Here is a 27126-nt window from a genome sequence, read left to right on the forward strand (position 1 = left end):
AAATACATCAATTTATTTTTATACACAGCTGAATTTTTTAAATGGCTTTAGTGCAGACTCAGGTTAACCTAAGGACATATTTAAGACAAATCTGGTTAATTAAAACTAAATATAAATGGCAGGCATATGCTATGAATTTCAACATACATACAGTGTAATGGAATTATCTACTTCTCAAGCTTATTTGTTTTGTCATTAGACTTGAAACAAAGCTATGGTAGGTTTCTAGATTTAAGATAGGATTGAGTACTAAAATTTACTCAGGTCTTTGAGAACTCAAGGAAATCAGTGAAACATTATTATTGTTATTAAATTAAAACACCTGCCTCTGTTAGAACCTGTCTTGTTACAAGCTCCCCTTATTTCAGCTTCATGAAACAAGGTATCTTTTTCTTTCAATGTGTATTACATTTGCTGTCTTCATAGTTTTCTGATACCTAAAAGAATAAAAGCAGATACTATTAATAAATTAGAAAGAAGTTCTGCAAATTTGAAAGCAGTTTCTAAACTGAATTTGACAGATAGAGGTCAAATTATGCAGAATTTCATGGCTCCATATAGAAAGGATTCTTCAGCTTAGATATACAGTGTATGTATTAGGTAAATTTGGGTACTTTTAAAGCTTAGGACGTATGTACTGGTTCTAGTAGTTGTATGTTTATGATTATAGTTTTCACTTTAACTTTGCATCTGGTAATCTTGATTACTTATTATTTCAGTTGGAATGCAATGATGTGGTCTTGTTTTGGCGTATACAGCGCATGCTTGCTATCACCGCAAATACTTTAAGGCAACAACTTACAAACACTGAAGGTAAGCCACACAGGGACTGCAGTCTTATTTTGACATTAAAAAATAATAGTAGTAATATACATAGTTAATAGAAGGATTCCAAAATACTTCCCTAAAAATAGATTTATTAGAAAAACTGGCCGGGTGTGGTAGCTCATGCCTATAATCCCAGCACTTTGCGATGCTGAGGCAGGAGAACCGCTTGAGACCCAGAGCTTAAGACCAGCCAGGACAGCATTGCAAGACTCTATCTTTACCAAACAATAAAATAAATTAGCCAGGCATGGTGGCACACACCTGTAGTCCTAGCTACTTGGGAGGCTGAGGTGGGAGGAACACTTGAGCCCTAGGATTTTGAGCTACAATGAGCTATGATCATACTGGTAAACTCTAGCCTAGGTGACAGAGTAAGACCCTGTCTCTTTAAAAAGAAAAAAAATTATTTGCTTTTAAAATGAATCATAATTGGAAAAGCTGGGCAATAAAACTTATCAGGAGTTCATCTTCATTGCATGAAACTCTATTAGGAATGGACTCCTAGATATCACGTAGTTTTTGGTAAATCTGTGCTTCTATTAAAGTGTATAGCTTAAGCATATGACATTCTCTGAGACTATATATAGTTTCATGCTGAAAACTACTGTATGACAGAGATTATGAGCATGAAAAGTATTAACTTAGCAATAGTTCTAACATGATAGAAAATTTACTCTCTGTATATAGGTACTTTTTATCATCTTTATTCATTTATAAAACGATGCTCCTCAGGTTTTTAAATTTACTTTAAACAGTTAGGCGATTAGAGAAAAATGTTAAAGAGGTTTTGGAAGATTTTGCTGAAGACGGTGAGAAGAAGATTAAATTGCTTACTGGTAAACGTGTTCAACTGGCCGAAGACCTCAGTAAGTAGTTCTTCCTGCCCTCCACGTTACTACCTGTTCACCTTTCCCATTTCCATTTGTTTGTTCATCCATTTAATCTCAAACTTACAGAAAAGTTACAAGGAATTTTTTTCTTCTCTGAACTATTTGAGAATAAGTTGTTGACCTTAAGTCAAGTAGGTTACTGTATAGTTCTTAGAAACAGATTTTCCCATAGCAACCAAACACTGGTAAATTACAGTATTGAATTCTCAGACCCTCTTCAAGATTCACTCCTTGTCCCGATGTTATCCTTCCATATAACAAGATGTTCAGGCTCATTCCCTGACTTAACTTCCTTTTTATGGAGAAGCGTGTTTAGAAATGGAGACCTGGAAATTATATATGGTCACTCATTGGAAAAGCACTGTTCCAAGGTTTCTCAGTGGAAACAGCTAGGAAATAAGTGTTGTGGATGCGTTTGTGTGTGTGCAGATGAATATATACAAATTGACATCTGTATTCCTAAATCATGTGTATATTTGTATATTAAAAACTGTGCATTGATGCTGATGCTTCCCATTTTAATCCAGCGTTACAGGGTTTGTTCTAGTGTTCTTCCTTTTGATATTTGTCATTCATTTTCCTGATAGAAAACGGGCTTCTAGTATTTTTAATATATTTTTATATTTTGGTCAGTCCTCCTATACATAACTAAACTTGAATGAAGATATGTCCTTTTCCATTGCAGAAATGTTTTTCATTTTCTAACACAGCTCGGACTCTTAACACTACACGCCAGGCCACCAGATGGTGCCGCACCCTGCATTGACACCTCTTTTACCTTGTCTGGGCTCTGACATCTATGGCAGGTTACTCTTCTTCATGGAGTCCTCTTCACTGAGCTCATGCTCTGACACTCTGTGCCAGGTGCCTCCCCATCTCATCCTCCCCACCTGCTAGCCCCTCCCCGACCCCACACAGATTCCCTCCTCACCTGAAGCCATACCATGCCTTTGTGGAGACACCCTCTTTATCCTGCTTGTGCTTCAACATCCTGCACCAGGCCACCCTCCTGCACAGGTACGCTCCTCATTACTGGACCAGGCTACCAACAGCCCCATAACCCCTTTATAACCCAGGTCAGGCATTGACACCCACCGTAGGCTACTATGGCTTCCCCTTCCCACCATCCTAGCTTGACCCTACTCATAATCATTTTGTCACTGTTTGGGGGATATTTGGTTCTTTCTAGTAGGTTTCTAGATTTAAGATAGGATTGAGTACTAAAATTTACTTAGGTCTTTGAGAACTCAAGGAAATCAGTGAAACATTATTATTGTTATTAAATTAAAACACCTGCCTCTGTTAGAACCTGTCTTGTTACAAGCTCCCCTTATTTCAGCTTCATGAAACAAGGTATCTTTTTCTTTCAATGTGTATTACATTTGCTGTCTTCATAGTTTTCTGATACCTAAAAGGATAGAAGCAGATACTATTAATAAATTAGAAAGAAGTTCTGCAAATTTGAAAGCAGTTTCTAAACTGAATTTCATTGTTACGATACAATCAGTAGGAACATCCAGGAGAAATGGCAGGGCCCTTCTATTTTATACCTTCTGCCTGCGCAGCATGCACTCCCCTTGTTATCAGCCCTTGTGGTCTCAATCTCTTCCTCTAGTAGTAATCTAAGCTCTGCATTGCTTTCTCCTTTCTTTTTCTTTCTTTAAATATTCTTCTTTTGAAACGTATCTCATTTACCTTTATTTTCATTTTCTGTCACTTTTGGTGTTTTCCATGCCACCTTGGCAGTATAAAGTTTGTGCTAATGTGGAAGATTAATGCTCAAATCTGAACTGTCATTTACTAGCTCTGTTATCTTCAACAGAGAGTCTGCCAAAGCCTTAGCTTCTTTATTTGCAAAATGACTCTTATAGTGGTTATTTCACAGGATTGTTAGGAGAATTACTTCAACAAGCATTTGCAAGTCCCTGGTTCATAATTTCGTGCTTAATTAGTACTGTTACAGAAAGAGGTATTTTATTGTCACAATGTATACAAATAGATTTCTTTTATATCCCTTGTGATATAATTATCAAGACAGTGAAGTAATTCAATGAATTTTACCAGCATAACATATTTTTAAGTGATCGAAAAATCATAAGTATATTTATGTTTTTAATAGAGGCTTTCAACCCCATTGCTCTTTACTCCCAATTTGATTATTTAAAGAAAGTGGATTACTAACTCAGATATGTACACTGTCAAGCCAAGTTTTATGTCCTGCTGGTGGTTTTCCTGAGAAAGCAGTCATCTGACTCCCTTGAAATGATTTACTACTTTTGTACATATAAAATTATGATGGTGTTAATGTACCAAATAATGTCCTTGGGAGCAAGGGTTTTCAGTGACTTAGCTCCATCAGTCACTCTGAAGGAGATGAGCCATGATTTTGCCCATTAGTTGAAAAAGAGTCTTGAGAGTGCCTTTTCCTTACTGTTTATCTTTGGTCTAACACTTCAGAATATGGTCATAGATACTTCAGCCAGAAAGCTTTCAAAATTTAAGTTACTAATATATTATAAGGATCAAAGTCTCTTATATAACCTATTCAATTAGAACACAGTGTATTGGTTAATTGGATTTGGAGAAAGGGAGGCAATCAGGTTTTTACTGCAGTTTCAGCATGTTACCCAATATTGTATAGGTTGTTAAAGTGTTGATGCATTCATATTTTTTGCCAGTCTTGTACAATTTTAAATCATTTCCTTACTTTGGAGACTCACCAACTGACTACCCTGTAAGATGAGTACATAAGTAGTAGTAATACATTTTTCTTTCACATCCTGGAGAAGATGTACTATGTTCACTATTGAAATGAAGCCATAAAGCTAGAGTTAGGAAGATTGAAGACATGAAAAAGGAGCTCACCTGTTTTTGTCTCAGGAGCTCTTGTAGGATTCTTTGGAGATATGGTAGATTCCATAGCTGGAACAGAAAAAGAGCAGGATGAGTCTGCTGGTGTAGAAAGGAAGGGAGTGCTTGAAAGATGGTGTCAGCAGGTCACAGAAACCCTCTGAAGGAGGCTCCCCAACTGGCCAGGCCGGGAACAATTTGGGCCTCAAAATAATGACAGTAACAAATTGCAACCCATTGAATTAGATTGGAATCCATACATTGGTAATTATATAAATAAGGGAATAAAAGCAGTGATGCAAAAAGGGATGTTTATATAATCACAGAAGATATGTACTAATTAAAAGTGGGAAAAGAGTAACTTTACAGTGGAGGAGCCTGACAGTCATCACTTTAGGTCAGAGTTAATATTATCAGTAACGGTCAAATCAAAACCACATGTCATCCTCTAAAATGCAAGAAGACTCCAGCAGGACTTCTAGTATGTTCTTATCAAAGATGTGTAACTTAAATTCAGTCATAACAATACCTGAGACAAACCCAAGTTAAAGTACAGTCTGTAGAATAACTGGCCTGTAATCTTCAAATGCATCAGGACCATGAAAGACAAGAGAAGTGCAAAGAACTGCTCCAGCGGGAAGAGACTGAAAACTAAATGCAATGTGTGATTCTAGATTGGATCTTTTTGCTCTAAGAACATTAATGGGCCAGTTAGTGAAATTTGAATGGGATCTGAGGCTTCCATAGTAGAAATCTACCAGTGTTAATTTTTAAATTTTGATTGTTAAGTTGGGATTATTTAGGAAAATACTCTTATTCATAGCTAATATGCAATAGAGTATTTAGAAATGATAACGCATAGTGACAGCAAATGTTTCAGGAAAGCATGTCTTTGTAGTGGTCTTGCAACTCTTCTGCAAGTCTGAGACTATTTTCGCATAAAAGGTTTGAAAAGCTTAATTTTGTTTTTATAACTGATAATGGATTAGGGTCGTGTGAAAGTACTTTAGAGATAACGAGACTTTGAAAACATAATCTCTGAAGACATTGAAATACTGAGTTACCTTATGGATAATTTAATAGGATATACAGCTGATTTTTCTACCTTAATTTCTTGTTTGCAGTATCTACCCATACTTAGACATTGTCTGCTGTTAAAATATGCCCATGAGGACTTGCATGAAACTTTTGATTTTATAGAAAATTCCATTTCAAATAATTTTTTAAATAGACGTTTAAGTATGGTGTCAACTTAAATAAAATCTATTTGGATTCTCAGTGTAAGTTTTAGTAATATGTCCAATCTATTTATTTAAATAGACTACAACTTTAGAATACTTTCTCTAGAGAGACGAAGATTAGTATGCTATGGCTCAATTCAAAGTTGTTCTTTTTGCTATGATCTATTTTATGATTTATAAAACGTGTCTTGTGATTGTCATATATAACAAGTAAGAGTGCTAACATTGTGCAGACTTGTGGTACAATTTGTTTTCTGCCCCATTCTACCTCAGAAACTGAGTATCTGGGCACTGATAACAATTGGTAGTAGTGTTATTTGCTCCTAGGCCAGGTTTCACCAGTATAGTGTGGAATTGTTTTATTGATTGTTCTATGAACATTGTATCAGCTGTTTACTAGGTTATTGTGAAATTTTGGACCTTCATAGAAATTACTTGTAACTTAGGGCTTAGAGTTCTTTTTTAACTCTTGTTGACTAAAGCCTGAGTTAGGCTTTTTATTCTCTGTGCATGTAATCAGAGAATCATTGATACTGATGAATTTAAGGGACATTACTGATCATTTAGATTGCTCTATGACCTAAGGAGTCTTGGCTGGGTGCAGTGGCTCATGCCTGTAATCCTAGCGCTTTGGGAGGCCAACGCGGGCAGATTACTTGAGGTCAGGAGTGTGCGATCAGCCTGGCCAATATGAAGAAACGCTGTCTTGACTAAAAATACAAAAATTAGCTGGGTATGGTGGTAGGCGCCTGTAATCCCAGCTACTCGGGAGGCTGAGGCAGGAGAATCACTTAAACCCAGGAGGTAGAGGTTGCTGTGAGCTGAGATCACACCATTGCACTCCAGCCTGGGTAACAGCGCAAGACTCTGTCTCAAAAAAAAAAAAAAAAAAGACCTAAAGAGTCATTTCTTCTTATCTTGCAAGAAATTCCTTTCGATTTCATGTAAAAACTTGAAACTTTATGAACGTAAAGACACATTTGAATACTTTTCTTGTGCTAGATATTAGCTTAAATGCTTTATGTGAATTTCCAGTTGAGTCTCATAACTTTTGAGTTAAGTAGTTATTTTTCTCATTTCACAGGTGAAATGGAGGGTTAGAAACCCAAGGTAGTAGATGCTAAAGCTGAGATTTGGGACCAGGTCTTTTAACTACTGTGCCAAAATAGTTTGGGGTGGGGGGACTCAAGCCTTTGGGAAATAAAATTACATAAAATTGTCCTTTATATTGAGAAACTTCCCTAGTTACCAGGGTCATTCACAGGGTTACTCAGAAAGACATAAATTAGTGATGATGATAATGATGAAGGTAATCATTCTTATCACAGGGACTTTCTATAATATAAATGTCTTTGGATTTTAAACTTTCGAATTGTATGAAACCTTTGATAGAACATCTGGGTTAATGAACACTACAGTGTGTATGAAACCACTAAGCAAATTAAGGGAAGTTAAGTTTCCTTATATGACTTGTAAACATATCTCTAGATGTACTTTATCAGATTCCACCATGGGTGTAGTGTCTGAGTTGCCCAAAATTTAGAGTTTTTTTGTTCCTACTTAGAATCCTAAAGTTCAGCTACAACAGTTATATTAATAGAATCTATAGAAGCTTTAATTGTCACAGTGGTGGCTGTTTTTTCAAGCTGAGGCTTTTTGTTGAGCTGGATGAAAGTGCTGAAGAAATAAACTGCTACTTGTTAGAAGTTGCACGTGTTTCTTCATGTTTCTTGCTCTTTATGTGAGCAGAAGATACACTTTAGTAGACTCTGAATACTTCAGAACTGTATCTTGTTTACCAATAAAATGTGAAAATAGTGGTAAATTCCTTCACTTGGGCTACCATTGTACAGGCCTATTTTAATGGTATAGTTTGATATTCTTAATGTTAAAAGCATTATAGCTTCTTAAAGAGGCTGGTAAATTAGAATTTTTTCAATATCCTCAGCTTCTTTTTCTCCCGCAGTTAATTTGCTTTGCTGACTCCCTACGCGAGGTGGCAACAGCTGGCCCTTTTACTGGAGCTTGGAGGGATTAGAGAGTAGGAATCTCAGCAGCATGCTCGGCCTCTTGCCTCTGTTGACTGTTCTTTATTGTTTGATGCCTGAGCATCTCCCAGACAGCAAGCAATTGTTTCTTGAAACCTAAAGTTTGTTTCTCTTGGGAGTACACAATGCTGTTGGGGCCTGTCTTTGTGTTTCCGGCTTTCCCAGTCTCCTCTTCTCTTCTATCCTATGCTTTCTCTTGATAATTAGAAAGGAGCAAAGATACCTTTTTATTTAGGTCTTCATGAGATTCTAAAACTGAGAAATATAGGTTACAGTTCGGAGTTTCTTTTTTCAGTAAGCCACCAGGTATTCAATAACAGAAATCATGTTGTAAATGAAAACTTCGTTCTTCTTAATATAATTTAGTGAGAGAAAACAAATGCATTCGTGCATTTTTGAAATTACGGTAATAAAAGGGAGCAGCAGCAAGGTCACCTAATACTGCCATTTTAAAAGCTCAGATTAGAAATGTATCATAATTGCTTAAATCTAAAAAGATCCTTTCACTTATTCCAAAATAGAATTCTAATTTATAGGATAGTTATAAGAAATCTCTATGCTGTTTGGAAACTTGAATAAAAAGTAGTCAGAACATAGCTAAATAGAACCCTGAGGTAGGCAGAATGATTTTAGTCTTTATATTTAGAAAAGAAAACATCAAGATTCCCTGGAACTTAATTTCTACTGGTTACTTTACATTCCTACACTTCTCCCCTACCTGCCATATCCTTGAGTGTTGTTATGGGTGAGAATAGTGCCTGTGAAGTAGTATGAGATGGAAATTTTCCTAGAAGGATAATTATACTCAGAATTTGGAACTTAGAATCGTAGAAAGCAGAAGTTATGTGTTGAAAACTGTTTGTGGGGGTGGGGCTCTGGCATGTGTATTTCATTAAAGCTGCACAGGTGATTCTTACTATCCACCATCACCGTCTACCCCCCTGCCCCTGGGCTGGCACTGCAGAGAGTTCTTTCAGTGCATAGCACGACAATTTCTCATGCTATTAATTGGGATAAAATTGACATATATTCATTTGCAGAGTCTGAGAGACAGTGTCACTTTGGAAAATTTGGTGAGTTATTTGAACCGCATCTACACTAGTTCTTTTTGTTTCTGTAGACTTAATCAAATAAAATGAATTTTAAAGGGATTTAATAGAAGAGAGGGTGACATCAAGTTGTAGAATTCTAGGTACTTAGGTTCAGTGGAGATTTTTTTTAAAGAAAAAAAATCACCCAATCAAAAAGATTAAAGTAGAGCAGGGTGTCCTGGAGAGAACACATGAACTGTGAGCATCCCTGTAGCATCATTCAGATCTCAGTACTGTTGCTTTGTTTCTGTGGCTTGCAATACCGTTTCATCTCTCCCAGGTTTTAACCTATCTCGAGGCAACCTTTTCGCTTTCTTTTTATGCAGTTCTCTCACTGTTCCTCTTCTACGTCATCATCACTTCAACCTAACCCAGTGTTTTTCTCCTAGCTGCTTATTTAACTTCCTTCAGTGACTAAAAACTACTCAGATACCACCAGTGTTGTTTAATGAACAGAATAGAGACTTCTCACTATAGGCAACTGTAAATCAACGAAAATAACCATATAAAGAAGAAAAACATTTTCACGTCTATCATGATTGATCCCTTCTGCCAAAGTGATTTGGTTCATTCATAAATTCCCCATAACTTGTATGTTGCATTTTGTACCGTACATGTTTACTGAATGTTCGATTGGGATCTTGTAACACAGGCTGTTCATTAGCCCCCTTCTCTTGACTTCAAAGTTGGGGGGAACTAACTCTTTGCATCCCAAGGAAACTTTCTTCTACTCTGTCTTACCGGAAAGTTCTCATTTCTCTTATAAGTGGCATTCACTTCTGTTCTGCCCACTTCCTTCATAGGATCTTGCAATCTGGCCTTCATCTATATCAAAACCACTTATTGATAGGTCACCAATGATTTCCCAATGCCAGTCTACCCAGTTCCCCAGGAAACTTTAATCTTTTTTTATGTTTATTAGGAATTTTTAAGTTCATTGGAATATATTCAAGTACTTTTAGAATGATGATGTGATGTAGAAATGTATACGTTTGAAAGGCAGACAGATTGATATTTTTTTCCTCTTTGCTACAGAATAAATAACATTTGTTTTATGACGGCAATACTTGAACTCTTTAAGGCATCTTTTCATGGTAAATGTGACAATTTTTAAAACCTGGCCTTTGTAAAATAATATTTTTTTTATAGTAAGACGGTTAACAAATTAAAGCAACTAGGGAAGACTGAAGAATTATTTTTACCTTGAATCTGTATAGATGAAGTAGGCTCTGCTTTATGTTGGAACAAAACAAACAAAAAACCCGAAGTTGATACAAAGACAAAGCAATCCTCAGGGAAAGTCCTCTGTGTTAGAGAAGTAGTTATATTCCACGTGACAGCGCCTGAGTAGTGTGTTTTCCAGGTTATTGATGAGAAAATCCAGACTCAAAATGGGTCTTTTAGAATGAAGCACATTTTTCATGGCCTAAGTCTGTCTTAAAAAGTCACCAGGTAAGAATATTAATAAATTAGTACAAGAGTAAAAGAACGTTTTCTTTTCCTCTTTTCATGTATAATATTATACATGCTGCTGGTACTTAACACTTTACTAGCAAGTATATTCTTTTGCTTTAAACCCAGGTTTTAACTGATTAAGAATAAAGACAAGAATGTGCTCTACGAAAATGTATGGATTGAATTTGCCATTTATCATTTTAAAGTAGTTTTTATTTATAGACCGTTGGGAAAATACTCTTATGTATTCAAAAGGCCAATGCACAGATTTTTTTCTTCTTCTTTTTTGAGATAGAGGATCAGTCTTTGCCCAGGCTGGAGCGCAGCGGTGTGATGATGGCTCACTGCAGCCTTGGACTCCTGGGCTCAAGTGATCTAATGCCTTTAAAGTTCGGTGTAAACTTCAGCATTTTTATTTTTTAATTGTTATGTTTTTGCATATTCAATAGAAAAAATGGAATCTAATAACTGAAAACCTAATCAAGAAACAATTCATTGGACTATGTAACAGTATATAAAAAATAAAATTAAACAAGATATGAAATCTCAAAGGATTGGTAGATTGATGCACATGAAACTGGTAACTTCTGTAAAGTACAGATCTCCAGGTAATTGGAGAAACTAGTTAAGAGTGAAGAGAATTTTAATTTTTCACTATTCTGTACATTTCTAAACTATGTCTCCCACAATGAGCACGATTCAGAATTACCTTTGAAACATTATAGTCTTCATTATCCTATTCGTGGAAATGACGAAGCTAATACATGATGTGCTCTATCTTAAAAGTGACAGATATTTTCCCAAATAACCTGCTGCTGGTTGTGATACCAAGAGACATTTCATGGGACCACATGGTCATCGCTCATCATGGTATTATCCTCAGTGGTTGGGATTCACGGTGAATTCTTATGTCATGTAACTATGCATCGTGGATCTGTCATCTAAAAATAAATCAAAACCTTCATTGAACTCGTGAAGTTTTCACACCTGTACCATTCATTTACAATTATTTCATTGTTACCTCCTGTGTACAAAATATTTCATTTTAATTTCTCTTAGAACAGCTTATTTATCTATTCTCTAGTTTCAATATTCTGAGTAGTAGAAGTTTGGTATTTTTTATTAACTTCAGTTAGATCTCTTTTCTGGGCCAAGAATTAAAGTCTTTTTATCTTTAGTCTCTCCTTTTGTTGGCACTGTTTCATAGTCTGTGTCATATATACAGATCTGTCTTTAGACTGATCTTTACCAAAAAATACATTACCAGAATTTGAGTTTCTTGTAACATCCCTTTTAATATGGCAGAGCTAGTGTATAACCATTTTGGGAAATTAGAAATAGTAGATGACAAAATTTAAAAAAATAATTGCACCACCCAGAGATTAGTATTGTAGTTTAAGACAATTTTGAATGTGGTCCTAGGGACATAATTTCTGAAACACATTTTCCATGAAGAGCACTCAGGTTGACTTCTTATACCCACACATCGTCAGCTCATTGTCAATGCCCCTATTTCTAATTTCCCATCTCTCAGTGGGCGAAATTTTTCTTCATTTTCTTCGTATAAACTTATTTCAGAAATGTTCGGTAAGAGGAATAAGCAGCATTAGTGAAAAAAAAAACCTATGGTACCAGTTACTTTATATAGTTTAAGTGTTCTGGAAGCCATATTGTAGCATAGCATGTACTGGAAATCACTCTCCTTTGAACATGAATCCCATACCTGTATTTGGGACCTGACCTTCCCATGTGTGCTTGTGTATTCATATGTCTCCTTTCTGTCATTCGTCAAAGATGCTCAAGTCATTTTCATCTTAAAACTATGGGTTGATCCCTCCATGCAGTCTAGTAGCTACTTGGGAAATCGAATCTCTTACAAAGGGTAGCTCTTCGATTCTCACTTCTACTGAATTTTTTTCCCCAAGATTACTGAAAATTAAAACAATGGCCCAGGCATGCATTCAGGACTAGGAAATACTTTCTTTTTTTTTTTTTTGAGACGGAGTTTCACGCTTGTTACCCAGGCTGGAGTGCAATGGTGCAATCTCGGCTCACTGCAACCTCCACCTCCTGGGTTCAGGCAATTCTCCTGCCTCAGCCTCCTGAGTAGCTGGGATTACAGGCACGCGCCACCATGCCCAGCTAATTTTTTGTATATTTTTTAGTAGAGCCGGGGTTTCACCATGTTGACCAGGATGGTCTCGATCTCTTGACCTTGTGATCCACCCGCCTCGGCTTCCCAAAATGCTGGGATTACAGGCTTGAGCCACTGCGCCCGGCCAGGAAATACTTTCATGTACACAAAACTAAGCATGCATGTTCTCACTTATAAGTGGGAGTTGGACATTGAGAACACATGGACACAGAGAAGGGAACAACACACACCAGGGTTTGTTGTGGGCAGGGGGAGTGAGAGGAGCGAACTTAGAGTATGGGTCAGTAGCTACAGCAGATCACCATGGCACATGTGTATCTGTGTCACAGTCCTGCATGTTCAGTACATATATCCCTTTTCTTTTAATAAATAAAGGAAAAGAAAAAGATTTTGAAACTTAAAAAAAAAGAAAAGAAAAGAATTACATGTAACTGTGTCATTTGGTGCTTTGGAGTCCATATCCTACTTGAAACTCTCAGATGTGGCCCTCACAGTTAATCGTGCTTTTCAGTTTACAAAACTTAGGTTTGTCCATGTGTGTCTTGTAAAGTCATATGAGGCTTGTAAGGCATTATGCCCATTGTTCAGATAGAGAAATTAATGTTCATTGACAAGAATGGTTAAGCCAATTACATAAATATTTATGGCAAAGCTGGGGCTAATCATATGTGTTACAGATAGGACTTTTTTTAAGAATTGTGTAGGTATCCTGTTCATTAGTCTTTGGGTTTGTGTTTATGGTAACCATAGACAACCAAGTTCATATAATTTGGCTTCTTTTTTTATATAATTTTTAATATGTGTTAAGGATCTCTAACAATGAATTTGCCTCCTAAAGAGGTACATACTGTTTTCATTCCTAAAAAATATATAATTCTAGGTTTATAAATCTATGTATACTCAGTACCAATTGAATTTTGTGATTGTTCTTTTTAATAGAAAAGAAATTGTGACTTAAAGGTGATTTTCCAATTTAATGGAATACATGAAATTAGTTGAGAAGTTATTTTTATTTTTCTGAACCTGATTCTCACTCAGTTGTGATAAAACAGCACCCCTGTAAGATAAACTCAGTAATAAAATGAGAACTTATGAAATCAGCCTAACATGAATACCTGTTCTTCATGTGTTAAGTTTCATAATACTTTATCCTAATACAACATTTTTTAAGAGATGGAACTTATATTTCATTTTTGTTTTCATTTCACCTAATTCATAATTTTATTAAAACCTATAATTTTTAATTTCATATTTTTTTCATAAATTTTTAGTTTGGTTTATAAATCAGAATTACATTCCCTGATCTTACACTTTCTTTTACTTTTAAAATTACAGTGATAAGCTGACTGTTTAAGAATCATTCTCATGATTCATTGGTCTGTTATGCCCCCTTTTTAAAGCTTCAGCACTGAAGGTCTTTTGACAAACCAATATTTATAACAGTTTGACAGCAGGATGAGGAACAGCGTTTGTCTTTGTAACAGCTTGAAGAAAGACCCTTTCCAGGACCCAGTCATGCAGTTACAATCTTGACCTCTTTCTTATGCTGGGAACATGCATACAGCAGCACCTCCCATGTGTTTTCTTGTCCCATTGACTGTCCATTCACTTCCCATCTGTTTTGCAGTCTTAAAGGAACAGAAGGGGCCCTCTTATAAATCTGTCTTTGCAGGTGATAAATGATGCCTATCTCTTTAAGGGCTGCCTGGGTGGTTTTCCTTTTCTTAGAATATTTTTACTTTCCTCCTAACTAAATTCAGGGAAAAATATAATTTTAAGAATAAGAGAAGAAAAAAGCAATGATATTTTAAAGCATTTTTAATTGACTAAGAATATTTTACTGATCTTTAGTCTTCCCAATTAATTGCCTAAATCATGTTTTTTCAAAGGTATTATTAATATTTAGATTTTTGTCCAGGAGCAAAATGAATGTATTCATTTTGAAATAATGTAACTGTTTTTTTTTTTTTTTTTTTAGAAAACAAAGCAATATATCATTAATGAGTTAACATATAAAATAACTTTTTAAGTTTTTTTGTCATAATTTAAGTGTGGAGCATCCTACGTATTGAATACAAAAATAAAATAGTTCAGAGTAAGTCATTGTAATCTAATGGTAAAATCTATTCATTTTTTTTTAACATTTAAAAAGATTATCCTGAATCCCATAAAAATTTATGCTTTTACTTCTGTTGCTGAAAATGAGTATTATAGGAATAGATACTGATATTATTGGGTTTTTAAAGATTTCAGCAGAAATCAAAATAATGTACTTTTTCTCCCATGCAAAAATTATTCATGCAGGGTTTTATGTAACAAATATTGTCCCTCCATGGCCCTGCAGGATATTCTTAAATTACTGATTTAGAGTATTCCCGGCATACAGTGACCACTTTTAGAATACTGCGGTGTATTATGTGAATCAGCTGGCTAATAATATATCTTCTACGACTTGCTCGTTAGTTTGTTTATTAGTTCCCTGGCATATTCCAAAATGTGAGGTAATTTACATGTATCCTACGCAGAAGATAAAACTACTTAAGTGAAAAATTTGAGTTGGAGGAAAGGGAAAATTCAGGCAAGCGAAATAAAGTAAAATTGAAGAGACGACTGGTACCCCCTCAAAATGCATGCTCCAGGGTTCCGCATACAGGCAGACCTCGTTTAATTGCATGTCACTTCATAGTTACTGCATTTTTAACAAATAGAAGTTTTGTGGCAACCCCGCATTAAACAAGCTTGTTGGCACTATTTTCCCAGCAGCCTGTGGTCACCTCACGTCTCTGTCGCATTTTGGTAACTCTCGCAGTATTTTAAATTTTTCCATTATTATTATGTCTGTCATGGTGATCTATCATTGGTGATCATTGATGTTTGTGTTGTAGCTGTTTGGGGTACCACTAACTGTGCCCTTATTAGTGAACTTAATCAGTACGTGTGTGTATTATGGCTGTTCCACCAACTAGACATTTTCTATCTCCTCCTCATCAAGGCCTCCATAGTCCCTATTCTCTAAGACACAACAGTATTGAAACTTGGCCAGCTAATAACCCTGCAGTGGCCTCTACATGTTCAAGTGAAAGCTAGAGTACCATATCTCACTTTAAATCAAAAGCCAGAAATAATTAAGCTTAGTGAAGGAGGCTTGTTGAAAGTCAAAATGGGCCATTAGCCAAATTATGAATGCAAAAGAAAAGTTCTTGAAGGAAATTAAGTGTTATTCCAGTGAACATACAAATAATAAAGCCGAACAGCCTTCCTTATTGCCTGATTTCTGAATAGAAGATCAGACCAGCCATGGCATTCCCTTAAGCTAAAACCTAATCCAGAACAAGCCCCTCTCTCTTCAATTCTGCAAATGCTGACAGAGGTGAGGAAGCTGCAGAATAAAATTTGAAGCTAGCAGAGGTTCGTTCATAAGGTTTAAGAGGAAAAAAGCCATTTCTGCAACATAAAAATGCAGGGTGCTGATGCAGCAGCTGCAGCAAGTTATCCAGGAGATCTAACCAAGATATTCGATGAAGGTGGTTATGCTAAAGAACAAATCCTTGTTGGAGATAAAATAGCCATTGAAAGAAGAGGCTATCTAGTAATTTAATAGCTCGGGAGAAATCAGTGCCAGGCTTTCAGGCTTCAAAGGAGAGGCTCTCTTTCCTATTGGGTGCTAATGCAGCAGGTGACTTTAAGTTGAAGCCAACCTGAAGAATTTACCATTCTGAAAATCCTACATCCCTAAAGGATTATGCTAAGTCTACCCTGTGTGTTTTCTAAAAGTGGAACAAAAAAGCCTGGATGACAGCGTATCTGTTTACAGCATGATTAGCTGGATATTATAACTCTTGAGGCCTGCTCAGAAAAGATTTCTTTCAAAATATTGCTGCTCATGCAAGAGTTCTGATGGAGCTCTGATGGAGATGTACAAGGAGATTAATGTTGTTTTTGTGCCTGCTAGCACAACATCCATTCTGCAGCCCGTGGATCAAAGAACGCTTTCAACCTTCAAGTCTTATTATTTTAACAAATACGTTTCTTAAGGCCCTCGCTGCCATAGTTAGTGATTCCTCTGATGGATTTAGGCAAAAAAAAAAAAAAAAAAGTGGAAAAGTTTCTGGAAAGGACTAACCATTTTAGATGCCATTAAGACTATTCATGATTCATGGGAGGTGGTCAAAATGTCACCATTAACAGTTTAGAAGAAGTTGATTCCAACCCTCATGGATGACTTTGAAGAGTTTGAGACTTAGGAGGAAATAACTGCAGATATGGTAGGGATAACAATAGAACTAGAATTAGTAATCTTGTAATATGATAAAACTTGAACAGATGAAAAGTTGTTTTTTATGGACAAGCAAAGAAGTGGTTTCTTTTTTCTTTTCTTTTTTTTTTGGGAGGGGGCAGTCTCGGGTTGAAGAAAGTGGTTTCTTGAGATGGAATCTGTTCCTGGTGAAGATGCTGTGAACATTGTTGAAATGGCAGTAAAGAATTTAGAATATTACATAAACTTAGCAGATAAAGCAGCTGCAGGATTTGAGAAGATTGTCTCCAATTTATAAAGAACAAAAATTTGAGTAGATTTGGGTAAAATTTACCCAAACTCACCTATTGTGGGTAAAATGCTATCAGACAGCATCACATGCTACTGAGAAATCTTTTATGAAAGGAAGAATCAATCAGTACAGCAAACTACATTGTTGTCTTATTTTAGGAAATTGCCATAGCCACACTAACCTGCAACAACCACCACCCCCCATCAGCCAGCAGCCATCAACAGCAGGCCCAGACCCTTCACCAGCAAAAAGATTATGACTCGCTAAGGGCTCAGATGGTCCTTAGCATTTTTAGCAATAAAGTATTTTTAAATAAGGTATGTACACTGTCCTGTAGACATAATGCTATTACACACTTAATAGATTACAGTATACTGTAAACATAACTGAAATGCACTGGAAAGCAAAAAAACGTATGTGACTTACTTTATTGTGATATATACTTTATTGTGGTGGTCTAGAACCAAACTTGCAGTATCTCCGAAGTATGCCAGTACTTTGCTAGAGGCAAGCTGCAAATTTAGCCCTGAGTTTCCTGGTGGCTGGCAGATGCAAAATGGGAAGCAGAGGTCATTACATCATTCGTGGTGACCATCAGACAACAACACAGCAGTTGCTTAGGAGAAGCGTGGGTCTTCTTGGTACACACAACTGAGAAAGATTTCCCTTAAAGTAGATACTGAATTAGATGATAATAATGAATCTAATGGCTGCATAATCATGAATATCATGGGGCCCTTTATTGAAATGTTCCTCTTATAGGCTAACATATACAGTTATGGGGAAAAAATGATGCTATCCAAACACCTAGCTGTTTGGTTTGGCTTATCTAAATATAAAATAGATGGTATCCAGAGAAATAGATGAACTATATGTCCTCCATACGGTCTCCCATAAATATTCTTTATTTATTTATTTTTACAGCTGATTTTTTAAAAAGTATCAGGTAGCCAGAAGTTCAGGATTTACACTCATTGACATTGACAAGCACCAAGAATGGTACTATTTTGTATTAGTTAAACCAGAGCCATAATCATTATAACTAAGCCGAAATTAGGATTGCCATCGACTTACAAAAGTTGAGTGGTCCAACAAGTATAAAAGCCTAAGTATAAGGCTGATTCAGGTTCATACTGAAGCCTTTTGGAGAATAGGCCTTAAAATATATAGAATGTGTTTGAAGAGGTTTTGATCATACTAGCCAAAAGGAGCCTGGTAGAAATGCTTGTGTTAAGAGTTCATTTTTTAAAAAGCTGAATTTATCAACAAATTGCTCTTGAGCATTTGATATATTCAGCAGACATAGGTTGTAATTTACCTTGCAGACTTTCTTAAGGCTACTCTCTTTTTTTTTGAGAGGGAGTTTCGCTCTTGTTACCCAGGCTGGAGTGCAATGGCGCAATCTCGGCTCACCGCAACCTCCACCTCCTGGGATCAGGCAATTCTCCTGCCTCAGCCTCCCGAGTGGCTGGGATTACAGGCACGCGCCACCATGCCCAGCTAAGTTTTTGTATTTTTAGTAGAGACAGGGTTTCACCATGTTGACCAGGATGGTCTCGATCTCTTCACCTCGTGATCCACCCGCCTCAGCCTCCCGAAGTGCTGGGATTACAGGCGTGAGCCACCACACCCGGCCCTTTCTTTCTAAATTATACTTTATGGGTGTTATAAATTAGCAATTTTTTAATAATCATCTTTAATGATTAAATATTATTTAAGTCAGATCACTCAACTAGGAATGAATGAATATTCAGGGAAATCTGCAGGACATCTGTTACATAGCAAGTAGTGCTATGCTAGGTCGAGTTATTTTAAATGACAATCTTTCTGTAAATAGAGAATTTATACAAGCAGTCATTGCTATTCTCCACATTAATGCTCAGAAAAAATGTTATTAAAATGATCTTTCCAAAATGAATTATGAAGCCCCATGAGAACGACATGGCAATTTGTGGTTACACATTTTACTAGAGGGTTAATAGTTTTAAAAGATGCAGTTATATAATGAATTACAACAATACATTTTAATCCCAAGTTTTAAATTAGTGTGGACTTTGAATTCTTCTGGATAGATTCCTTCATTTTCTAAATAACAAAGCTAGGACTGTGACTTACCCAGTTATAAGGTTCATGGCAAATACCACATTCATATGTTTTAAATGGTGTACATTACAACATGTTCTCTGTAAAAATCATATAAAATAACTTCCCCATAGATTATTAAAAGTGTTAGACTAGGGATTCTTAAAAACCTTTTTTCATCAAATTCTTCTTTCATTATTAATCCTGTGAAGTCCATGTTATGGAAGATTTTGTCTGCAACAATACAGTTGCCTTTTTAATTAGAAACATAACCACCAGTTATAGTTCCTAATCAGTATAAGTAAGTAGTTGTTAGGAGAGGGAATGTGTTTCTAGTCCAAATGAAGATTTCCATTTGAATTTTTGAAGTAATGGAAATAACCCAGACTTTACAGGCCCCAGAAATCTGGGAACCTCAGCTTTAAAAGTACTATACCAGTCTTCAACAGTTTTCCTGGACATGTGAATTGATGCCTTCTTCTCTAACAAGCAGGAATATTCTGTTTGTCTTCATTGAGTGTTTAAAAATAATCATGCCTATTTCAAGGAAAAATCTGTAGGGCTAAGATTCAGAAAAAATAAGTGCTAGATTTAATCATATACCTTTGTCTTTCTCTTTGGTTCAGCCTTTCATCAAGCATAAAAGATGCACCTTTTTTCTTGTGCTGAATCTAAGATTTTAACTGTAGTTTTGAGAATCTTGAATATAGTCTCTTATTCACTTTTTTTTCCCTTTCCTGGTTTCCCCTAAACCCTAGATTCATTTAAATGCTGAACTTCTAAAGGGCACTTATATAGTGTAATTGTTTAATAAAAAGCAAACTTTTTCATGAGCAATATATATTGCATAATAAGAAGTATTCCTTTACTTTTCAGTACTATACTGAATAGCTTTGTACAGTAGAATCTCACTTAGAGGGTATCTTAAAGCTTAACACAAAGTGTTTATGCAACATGTTATAAAACAGTTCTATTAAGGTACATTTGGATCTTTGGATATGTGGCTTGCTTAAAGTACACTGCATTAGTAAGTTGGCAGCTTGCTTTCTTAAAAAACATCAAAAGTTTTAAAAGGTTTATTTCAGTATATGTGTTAGTGTTTTGTGTGTGGTTCTTTGTTCCTGTTCTAAACTGTTATTAACCACTGAAGTAACCTTCTCCCGGGTTTGGCCTTTTGGTATTCACAGTGTATTCAAAACCTAATTACAGATTAGTCTATATTTGAGACTTTTAGAGCAAGTATCAGAAGACCCAAAAAGAAAATGAAAGTAGCAATATCATTTCATGTAGAGATAAAGAGACCCAAAACATGAATGGGTGTCAAGTCATCTGAAGAAAAGAAAAAAGAGAAGGAACTTCATTCACTGAGATGGTTTATGAGTTGGGGATTATGGGAATATTCATGACTCAATCAAGAAGCACAATGAATTGATGTTTGAAATAGCTCATCTTTTAAGTAAACATTGGATAAATGGAGAGTAGACTCAGTATTCACTGCATGTAGAAATAGCTATTTCTGTATAACAGAAATAGCAGTTTGTTAATCCCTTCCTGAGTTGGTTTAACTTACCAAGTAAATCACAAATTTTATTCTTTATTTATGAATATTTAATTCAAATATTTAATGGAAATGAGAGTTTGCTTTATAATTAGTCAATGCTGATCCATACACATCTGAGAGAAAGCAATTTCTAATGATGAAATAGTTACAATAATATTTTTTGAAATTTTAAAGCACTGTAATACCAAAGCATTAATTTGAAGGATCAGAAAGTAGGAAGTTTTTGTTGCTAACATTCAACTTCATTGTTTATGGATAACTTGGTTTTCTCTGCAGCCAGATGGCATAGTTAGTATACAGACATTCTTGGAAGCTTATATCAAAATTTAAGATGAATGAATTTATGGAAATAATTCTGCTTATATGTAAGGTAGTTTCTAAAGCTGTAAGTGAATATATATACATAGTCAGCATCTTTCAGCCTTGTTAAGAAGATGCAATCATTAAGTTGAAGGGATTTTTTTTCTGTTTTTTTTTTATTGCATTTTAAGTTTTGGGGTACATGTGCAGGACATGCAAGATAGTTGCATAGGTACACACATGGCAGTGTGATTTGCTGTCTTCCTCCCCTTCACCCACATCTGGCATTTCTCCCCATGCTATCCCTCCCTAGCTCCCCCTCTGCTGCCCCTCCCCTATTCCCCCCAATAGACCCCAGTGTGTAGTGCTCCCCTCCCTGTGTACATGTGTTCTCACTGTTCATCACCCGCCTATGAGTGGGAACATGTGGTATTTCATTTTCTGTTCTTGTGTCAGTTTGCTGAGAATGATGTTCTCCAGATTCATCCAAGTCCCTACAAAGGACACAAACTCATCGTTTTTGATTGCTGCATAATATTTCATGGTGTATATGTGCCTCATTTTCCCAGTCCAGTCTATCATCGATGGGCATTTGGGTTGGTTCCAGGTCTTTGCTATTGTAAACAGTGCTGCAATGAACATTTGTGTGCATGAGTTGAAGGGATTTTTTTTCCCACTTGTGTTGCTGGACCTGAGTATGTTGTTCTGTGTTGCTTGTCTGGTTCAGGTGTGACCCAGCAGCTTTCCTTGACCCTCATTATCTATGTGTATTTTGCCTCCTTTTCCCAGCTTGCTCTTGCTCTTCCGATCCTGTCTTCAGCCCTCTTGATCTTTAGTGTAATATTCTTGAAGCCAGCTAAGTTATTTTTTCTCTTTGAAAACCATAGCCCTTATTTTCTGTGCCATATTTCAGGGAACTTCTTCATTCATTTATCATGTATTGACCATACACAGTGATCTAGGCATTATTCTAGACACTGAAGATGCTGAGCTTTTTTTGTCCCATTTTGTCCTCTTCTATTTTTCTCCGAGGGTTTCCCCAAATGTGTATATATTTAGTCTCCTCAAGAGGGCATAATTTTCATCAGAATGTGATAGCATGTTATGTACTGTTTGGTCATCCTTAGGCATAGGAATACTTAGGAGGTGTCAGTAACTATTTTGTTCCTTTTTACTGAAATGCTTCTTATTTTAAGTCAAAGGTAATAGTTTAAAAAAGACCAACTAGACTTAAAATAACAGCATTTGCTTTGTCGCTATGAGTTTTACTTTATTATGCGTTAACATACAGTAGCAGACTGGGTATAGTAGCTCACACCGTGTAATTCCAGCAGTATGTGAAGCCAACTTGCAGAGGACTGCTTGAGGCCAAGACTTGGAGACTAGCCTGGGCAACATAGTGAGATGCCATCTCGACAAAAAAAAAATTTTAATTAGCCTGGTGTGGTGCTGCATGCCTGTGGTCCCAGCTACTTGGGAGGCTAAGGTGGGAGAATCGCTTGAGCCCAGGAGGTCGAGGCTGTAGTGAGCTGTGTTTGCATCATGGCTCTCCTGGGTGACAGTGTGAGACTCTGTCAAACAAACAAACATGGTAGCAGATGTAGTGTGTGTTTCTTAGAGCAGTGTAGACAAAGCTAACTCTCCAGGCTTTAATGTCCCCATATTTAGCAATGATACCTACAGGGTTGCATGAGAACCAAATGAAACACCAGATTTGGAAATGCATAGTAGATACATCATAGAATGAGAGAGTAAGCCAGGAATGCTTCTCAGAGGTAGGATATCACCTGCATTCTCATATCACTGTATCAAGTGCATTGTAACAGTGAAAGAACAGAGAAATGAATGTTTTTGTAGATAGTGTTTAAAGGATACATTTATCATCATTGCTGTCTTAACACATACCTGCAGTCTCCCCTCCCTTCACACCTCCTGCCCCTATTATTTCTTGTTAACCTAATTAAGTGCCCTTTGTCATTCCTGAGGTTTCAAAGCATGGTAGTACTGTCTGCTGATATTCTAATTGTAAATAATTAAGGGAAATTTGGCATTTTTTCATTTCGTGGTTTTCATGTTAAAGTACATTAAAGAGTCTTTTTGCTTTTATTTAGGAAAAAAACTGCTTACCTCTTAATTTTAGAAGAATTTCATTTTCATTTAGGGCTTACAGAGTGAGACACCTGCATCAGAGTGGCTCTTGGTATCTTTCAATCCAGTTGGATCTTGCTCTGAATAGTCTTGTAGGGAGTGAGGCTGCTGTACCGAATGCCTGCAGTAGTCCGTCCAGTTTAGGATGGGGGTCACGGATAGGGCGAAAGGATGGGTGGATCTGGCCATGAGGCTGCCCTATTGTACTCAAATTGTGTATCAAATAGAGTTGGATTTCTTCTCATACAATATAGCATTCCCAAGTAGAAATATTTCTCAATGAAATATGGAGAGAAGCACCTGTTGGAGATTTCCGTGTATTTCCTGATTTAAGTTAATTTTTTTTGAAGACCACATTTATTTCCAGAATCGTAGGTAACAATTTAGAAAATGTCTTTCTCCTAACCTCCCCACTTTTTAAAACTCCTTCACCTGATGAACTGATGTGAAACTTTCTTACATTCACTGGAAAAAAAAAAATAGGTTAAGCTGTTTCTAAGCAACTAGATGAATTAATTTTAAAATTAAGAATCTGGTCTTATTTTGGGAAAGAAAAAATGTTTACTGGTTTGTCTGCTGTTTAAAAAATGGAAGTGAGCCTACCAAAAAACTGAGACTAAACATCTAAGAGATGGGTTCAAAATTTTTTTTTTTTTAGTTTCTCTAGTTTAATTTTATATATAAGAGGTTAATGCTGCCTTCATAATAACTATTATCATATTTTCTCAATACATAGTTTGATTAAAACAATTGGACTTCCCCCACACACAGATTTTATATAGTCTGAATCTAATACCTAGAATTAGAAGTGCTTCTGCCAGGCATAGCGGCATTTGCCGGTAGTCTCAGCTACTCAGGATGCTGAGGCAGCAGGATCAGTTGAGCCCAGGAGTCTGAATCTAGCCTGGCCAACACAGCGAAACCTACAAGTGTTAAATTACTGGTAAAATAATATGAAAGAATGAATTGCTGAAAAAAGAATATGAAAACGTTATGTTCTTTATATGCAACCACTGTAGGCTTTGTTGAGTTCTTGCAGCGCTAATAAGAATTCATAAAAAGGACAATTCTTGATTTTCTTGGGTACTCATCACGAACGCTGCCTCACTGATAAAAAGGAATACTTACATCTTCAATTGTACATTATTTACTTTTAAATGTAAAAGATATAAATGTCAAATATTAAATGCATCTTACGTAGTTTTCCTATACAGAGAAAGTAGAGTGATTACCAGTTTTGCCTCTGGGTCACTGACTTTGAACCAGCCAACACACCTGAATTGGTAATTTCCACTAATATGTTAAATTACATGAAAAGGACAAAAATATTTATCATGCTTACTATAACCTATCTTTTAAAATAGGAGCCCACACACAGTGGCTCACACCTGTAATGCCAGGACTTTGGGAGGCTGAGGCAGGAGGATCACTTGAGCCCAGGAATTCAGGACCAGTCTAGGCAACAACGTGAGACCCTGTCTCTACCAAAAAATTAAAAATAAAAACTTAGCCAGGTGCGGTGGCACGTGCTGGTGGTCTCAGTTATATGGGAGGCCAAAGTGGGAAGATCAGTAGAGCCCAGGAGGTTGAGGCTGCCGTAAGCCCTGTTCACACCACTGCACTCCAACCTGGGCCAGAGAGTAAGAACCCCATCTCAAAATATAAAATAGGAAGTGTGTGACTAAGTTAGCAATGAAGTAGTACAGATAATGACTTTTCTACCTTTCATAGGGTATTGGCATGTACTGTGAGTAGTTCATGCTTATGGAGGAAATCTCATTTCAGACAGAGATTATTCATTTCATTTGGAAGTCTATAAACATGTAAACCTAAAATAAGTAATGTAAATTTACCTCTAGTGGCTCTGGTGTTTTTAAACTCTTCTTATTTATAGCTGGCAAAGTACTTTTTTCTATGTGTTTTTATAGAATCATTGCGCTTCTCATGTTTGTTGCAAGCATCTCCCACAGTTTCCTTTGTCTTTTAATTTTATAACATATAAATGAAAGTATACATTTCAGTATGGCCATATTGATTGATCTTTTCCTTTGTAACTCTTATTACTTTATACTTAAAAAGTCATTTCCCAGTCTTAAGGCACCCTATATTTTCTTTTCATTTTTTTAAATGGCTTCTTTTATATTTTTCAGTGTTTCAGACATTGCTAACTGTGGGTTCTTGATTGGGCTTTAGAAAATCTGAGAATTCCTTAAAAGTATGTACATAATTGTATATGTACTTATTACATGTTTTTTACATGTTAAGAGTCCACAGCTTTTATTAGATTCTCAAAGGGGTCCATCAGTCTTTCTTCCCAATTCCAAAAAATCTCTGAGAGTATTACTATAATCCATCTGGACTTGATTTGGATAAAAGGTAGTATGGTGAGACTCATGTTTTTTCCCTTTTCCCCAGATAGTTAAGTATACCAACCATTTGGTAAATAATTATCTCCTGATTTGTGATACCTTTGAAAAATAAATTTGTTTTCTTTAATTTATTTTTATCTCCACAGAGAAAGTTAGAGAAATTCAAGAAAAACTTGATGCTTTCATTGAAGCTCTTCATCAGGAGAAATAAATTATATTAAGTGAGTAAAAATTCTATAAATGTATTGGGGTTGACTAATTACACTTTCCTTAATAGTTTATCATTCTATTTCACTTACATCCCACTTGTTACTTATGCTGTCATTTCAGTGGCATGAATCTCTGAAACTAGCTTCCGAATTTCATTTCTGTAATGTTCCTTTGAATAACTTGATTGCCTTCTGGCAGGCAGAACTGAAAGTATCCTCTAGAACTCATTTCAAACAGAACAAAGGTGAATAGATAGCTAAGATATTGTGTAATATGCAGGTGACTCATATTTTTTACATGTAAGGACTTGAACTGTAGTTGACATTTTACTCCTCATTGCCTATAGTCTATTAATAATTCTGTGTATGTTAAGTATTTAACTTGCAAAATTTTTATTTGACTTAGTTAAAATTTTAATAATTGTTCTTAATTCATATTCTAAATTTGTTTAAAAACATTTAGATAAGCCTTTTTCCTGATTAATTTATATAGCCTTAGAATTTAGTGCTCCTCTTAATGCGTTTACTTTTTTGACTGATTCTGTTTTCTAGCATGGGAAGCATGTTCCTAATAAAATACATATTTAAAGCCTTTTCCTTAGTAGCATAATCAATTAATCGTTGCTGAAGAATTGTAATAAGTCAGTTGCCTTTTTTTTTTTTTTTTTTTTTGAGATGAGATCTTGCTCTGACACCCAGGCTGGAGTGCAGTGGTGCAATCACAGTTCACTGCAGCCTCAACCTCCTGGGCTCAAGCAGTCCTCCCACATCAGCCTTTGAGGAACTGGAGCCACAGGCTCATGCCACCATGCCCAGCTAATTTCTTTAATTTGTTGTAAAGACAGGGTTTCACCCTGTTGTCCAGGCTGGCATTTGCTTTTATAAAAGAAAAATGCTGTAGTTAAGTCGTTATCGCTTCAAATGTTTTGTCACTTTTGTCTATGAGCCTTACCCTACAGAAAGCCTGCAGCAGGGTCAGAACTGGAAGGAGTAGAAATGTCAAAGGTTCTCTCCCTAGCTACACTCAGTTCAGTTCAGAAAAGGCTCTTAAACCAAACTACTTACTTTCCTCTAGTGTCAGGAAAATATATTTGAGAAGGCAAGGTAGAAAGGGAAGCACAACTTACATGGTGCATCATTCAGAACAGTATGACAGCAATGAAGGAGAGAAACAAGACTTAAGAAAACTAAAGTTTTGTTATGTTGTTTCATTTGTTTCTTTAATAAGTTAAGACAGGCCAGTGCAGCTGCTCATGCCTGTAATCCCAGCACTTAGGGAAGCCTGGGTGGGCAGATCACTTGAGGTCAAGAGTTAGAGACCAGCCTGACCAACATGGTGAAACCTCATCTCT

The 27126-nt window shown here is 36.1% G+C and overlaps 1 protein-coding gene and 1 long non-coding RNA gene across 5 annotated transcripts in view; one reads left to right on the forward strand and one right to left on the reverse strand.

The window, feature by feature from the left end:
* Nucleotides 1-27126, forward strand: part of OPA1 (OPA1 mitochondrial dynamin like GTPase) — a 100711-nt gene that overhangs the window by 69482 nt on the left and 4103 nt on the right. For all 4 annotated transcript variants that reach the window (XM_035274847.3, XM_035274849.3, XM_035274848.3 and 1 more), the window contains 3 exons: nt 720-813; nt 1584-1694; nt 25712-25786. In XM_035274847.3, the coding sequence (XP_035130738.1) occupies nt 720-813; nt 1584-1694; nt 25712-25776 (270 nt within the window). In that variant the 3' untranslated portion in view covers nt 25777-25786. The remainder of the gene's footprint in view (nt 1-719; nt 814-1583; nt 1695-25711; nt 25787-27126) is intronic.
* On the reverse strand, nt 3011-8645 carry LOC118147797 (uncharacterized). The gene is made up of 3 exons (XR_004734388.3): nt 8576-8645; nt 4584-4640; nt 3011-3126 (listed from the first exon to the last, which is right to left on the reverse strand). It is a non-coding gene; the product is annotated as an uncharacterized LOC118147797 (long non-coding RNA).

This window comes from Callithrix jacchus, chromosome 15 (assembly GCF_049354715.1).
Source record: "Callithrix jacchus isolate 240 chromosome 15, calJac240_pri, whole genome shotgun sequence".
Lineage (NCBI taxonomy): Eukaryota > Metazoa > Chordata > Mammalia > Primates > Cebidae > Callithrix > Callithrix jacchus.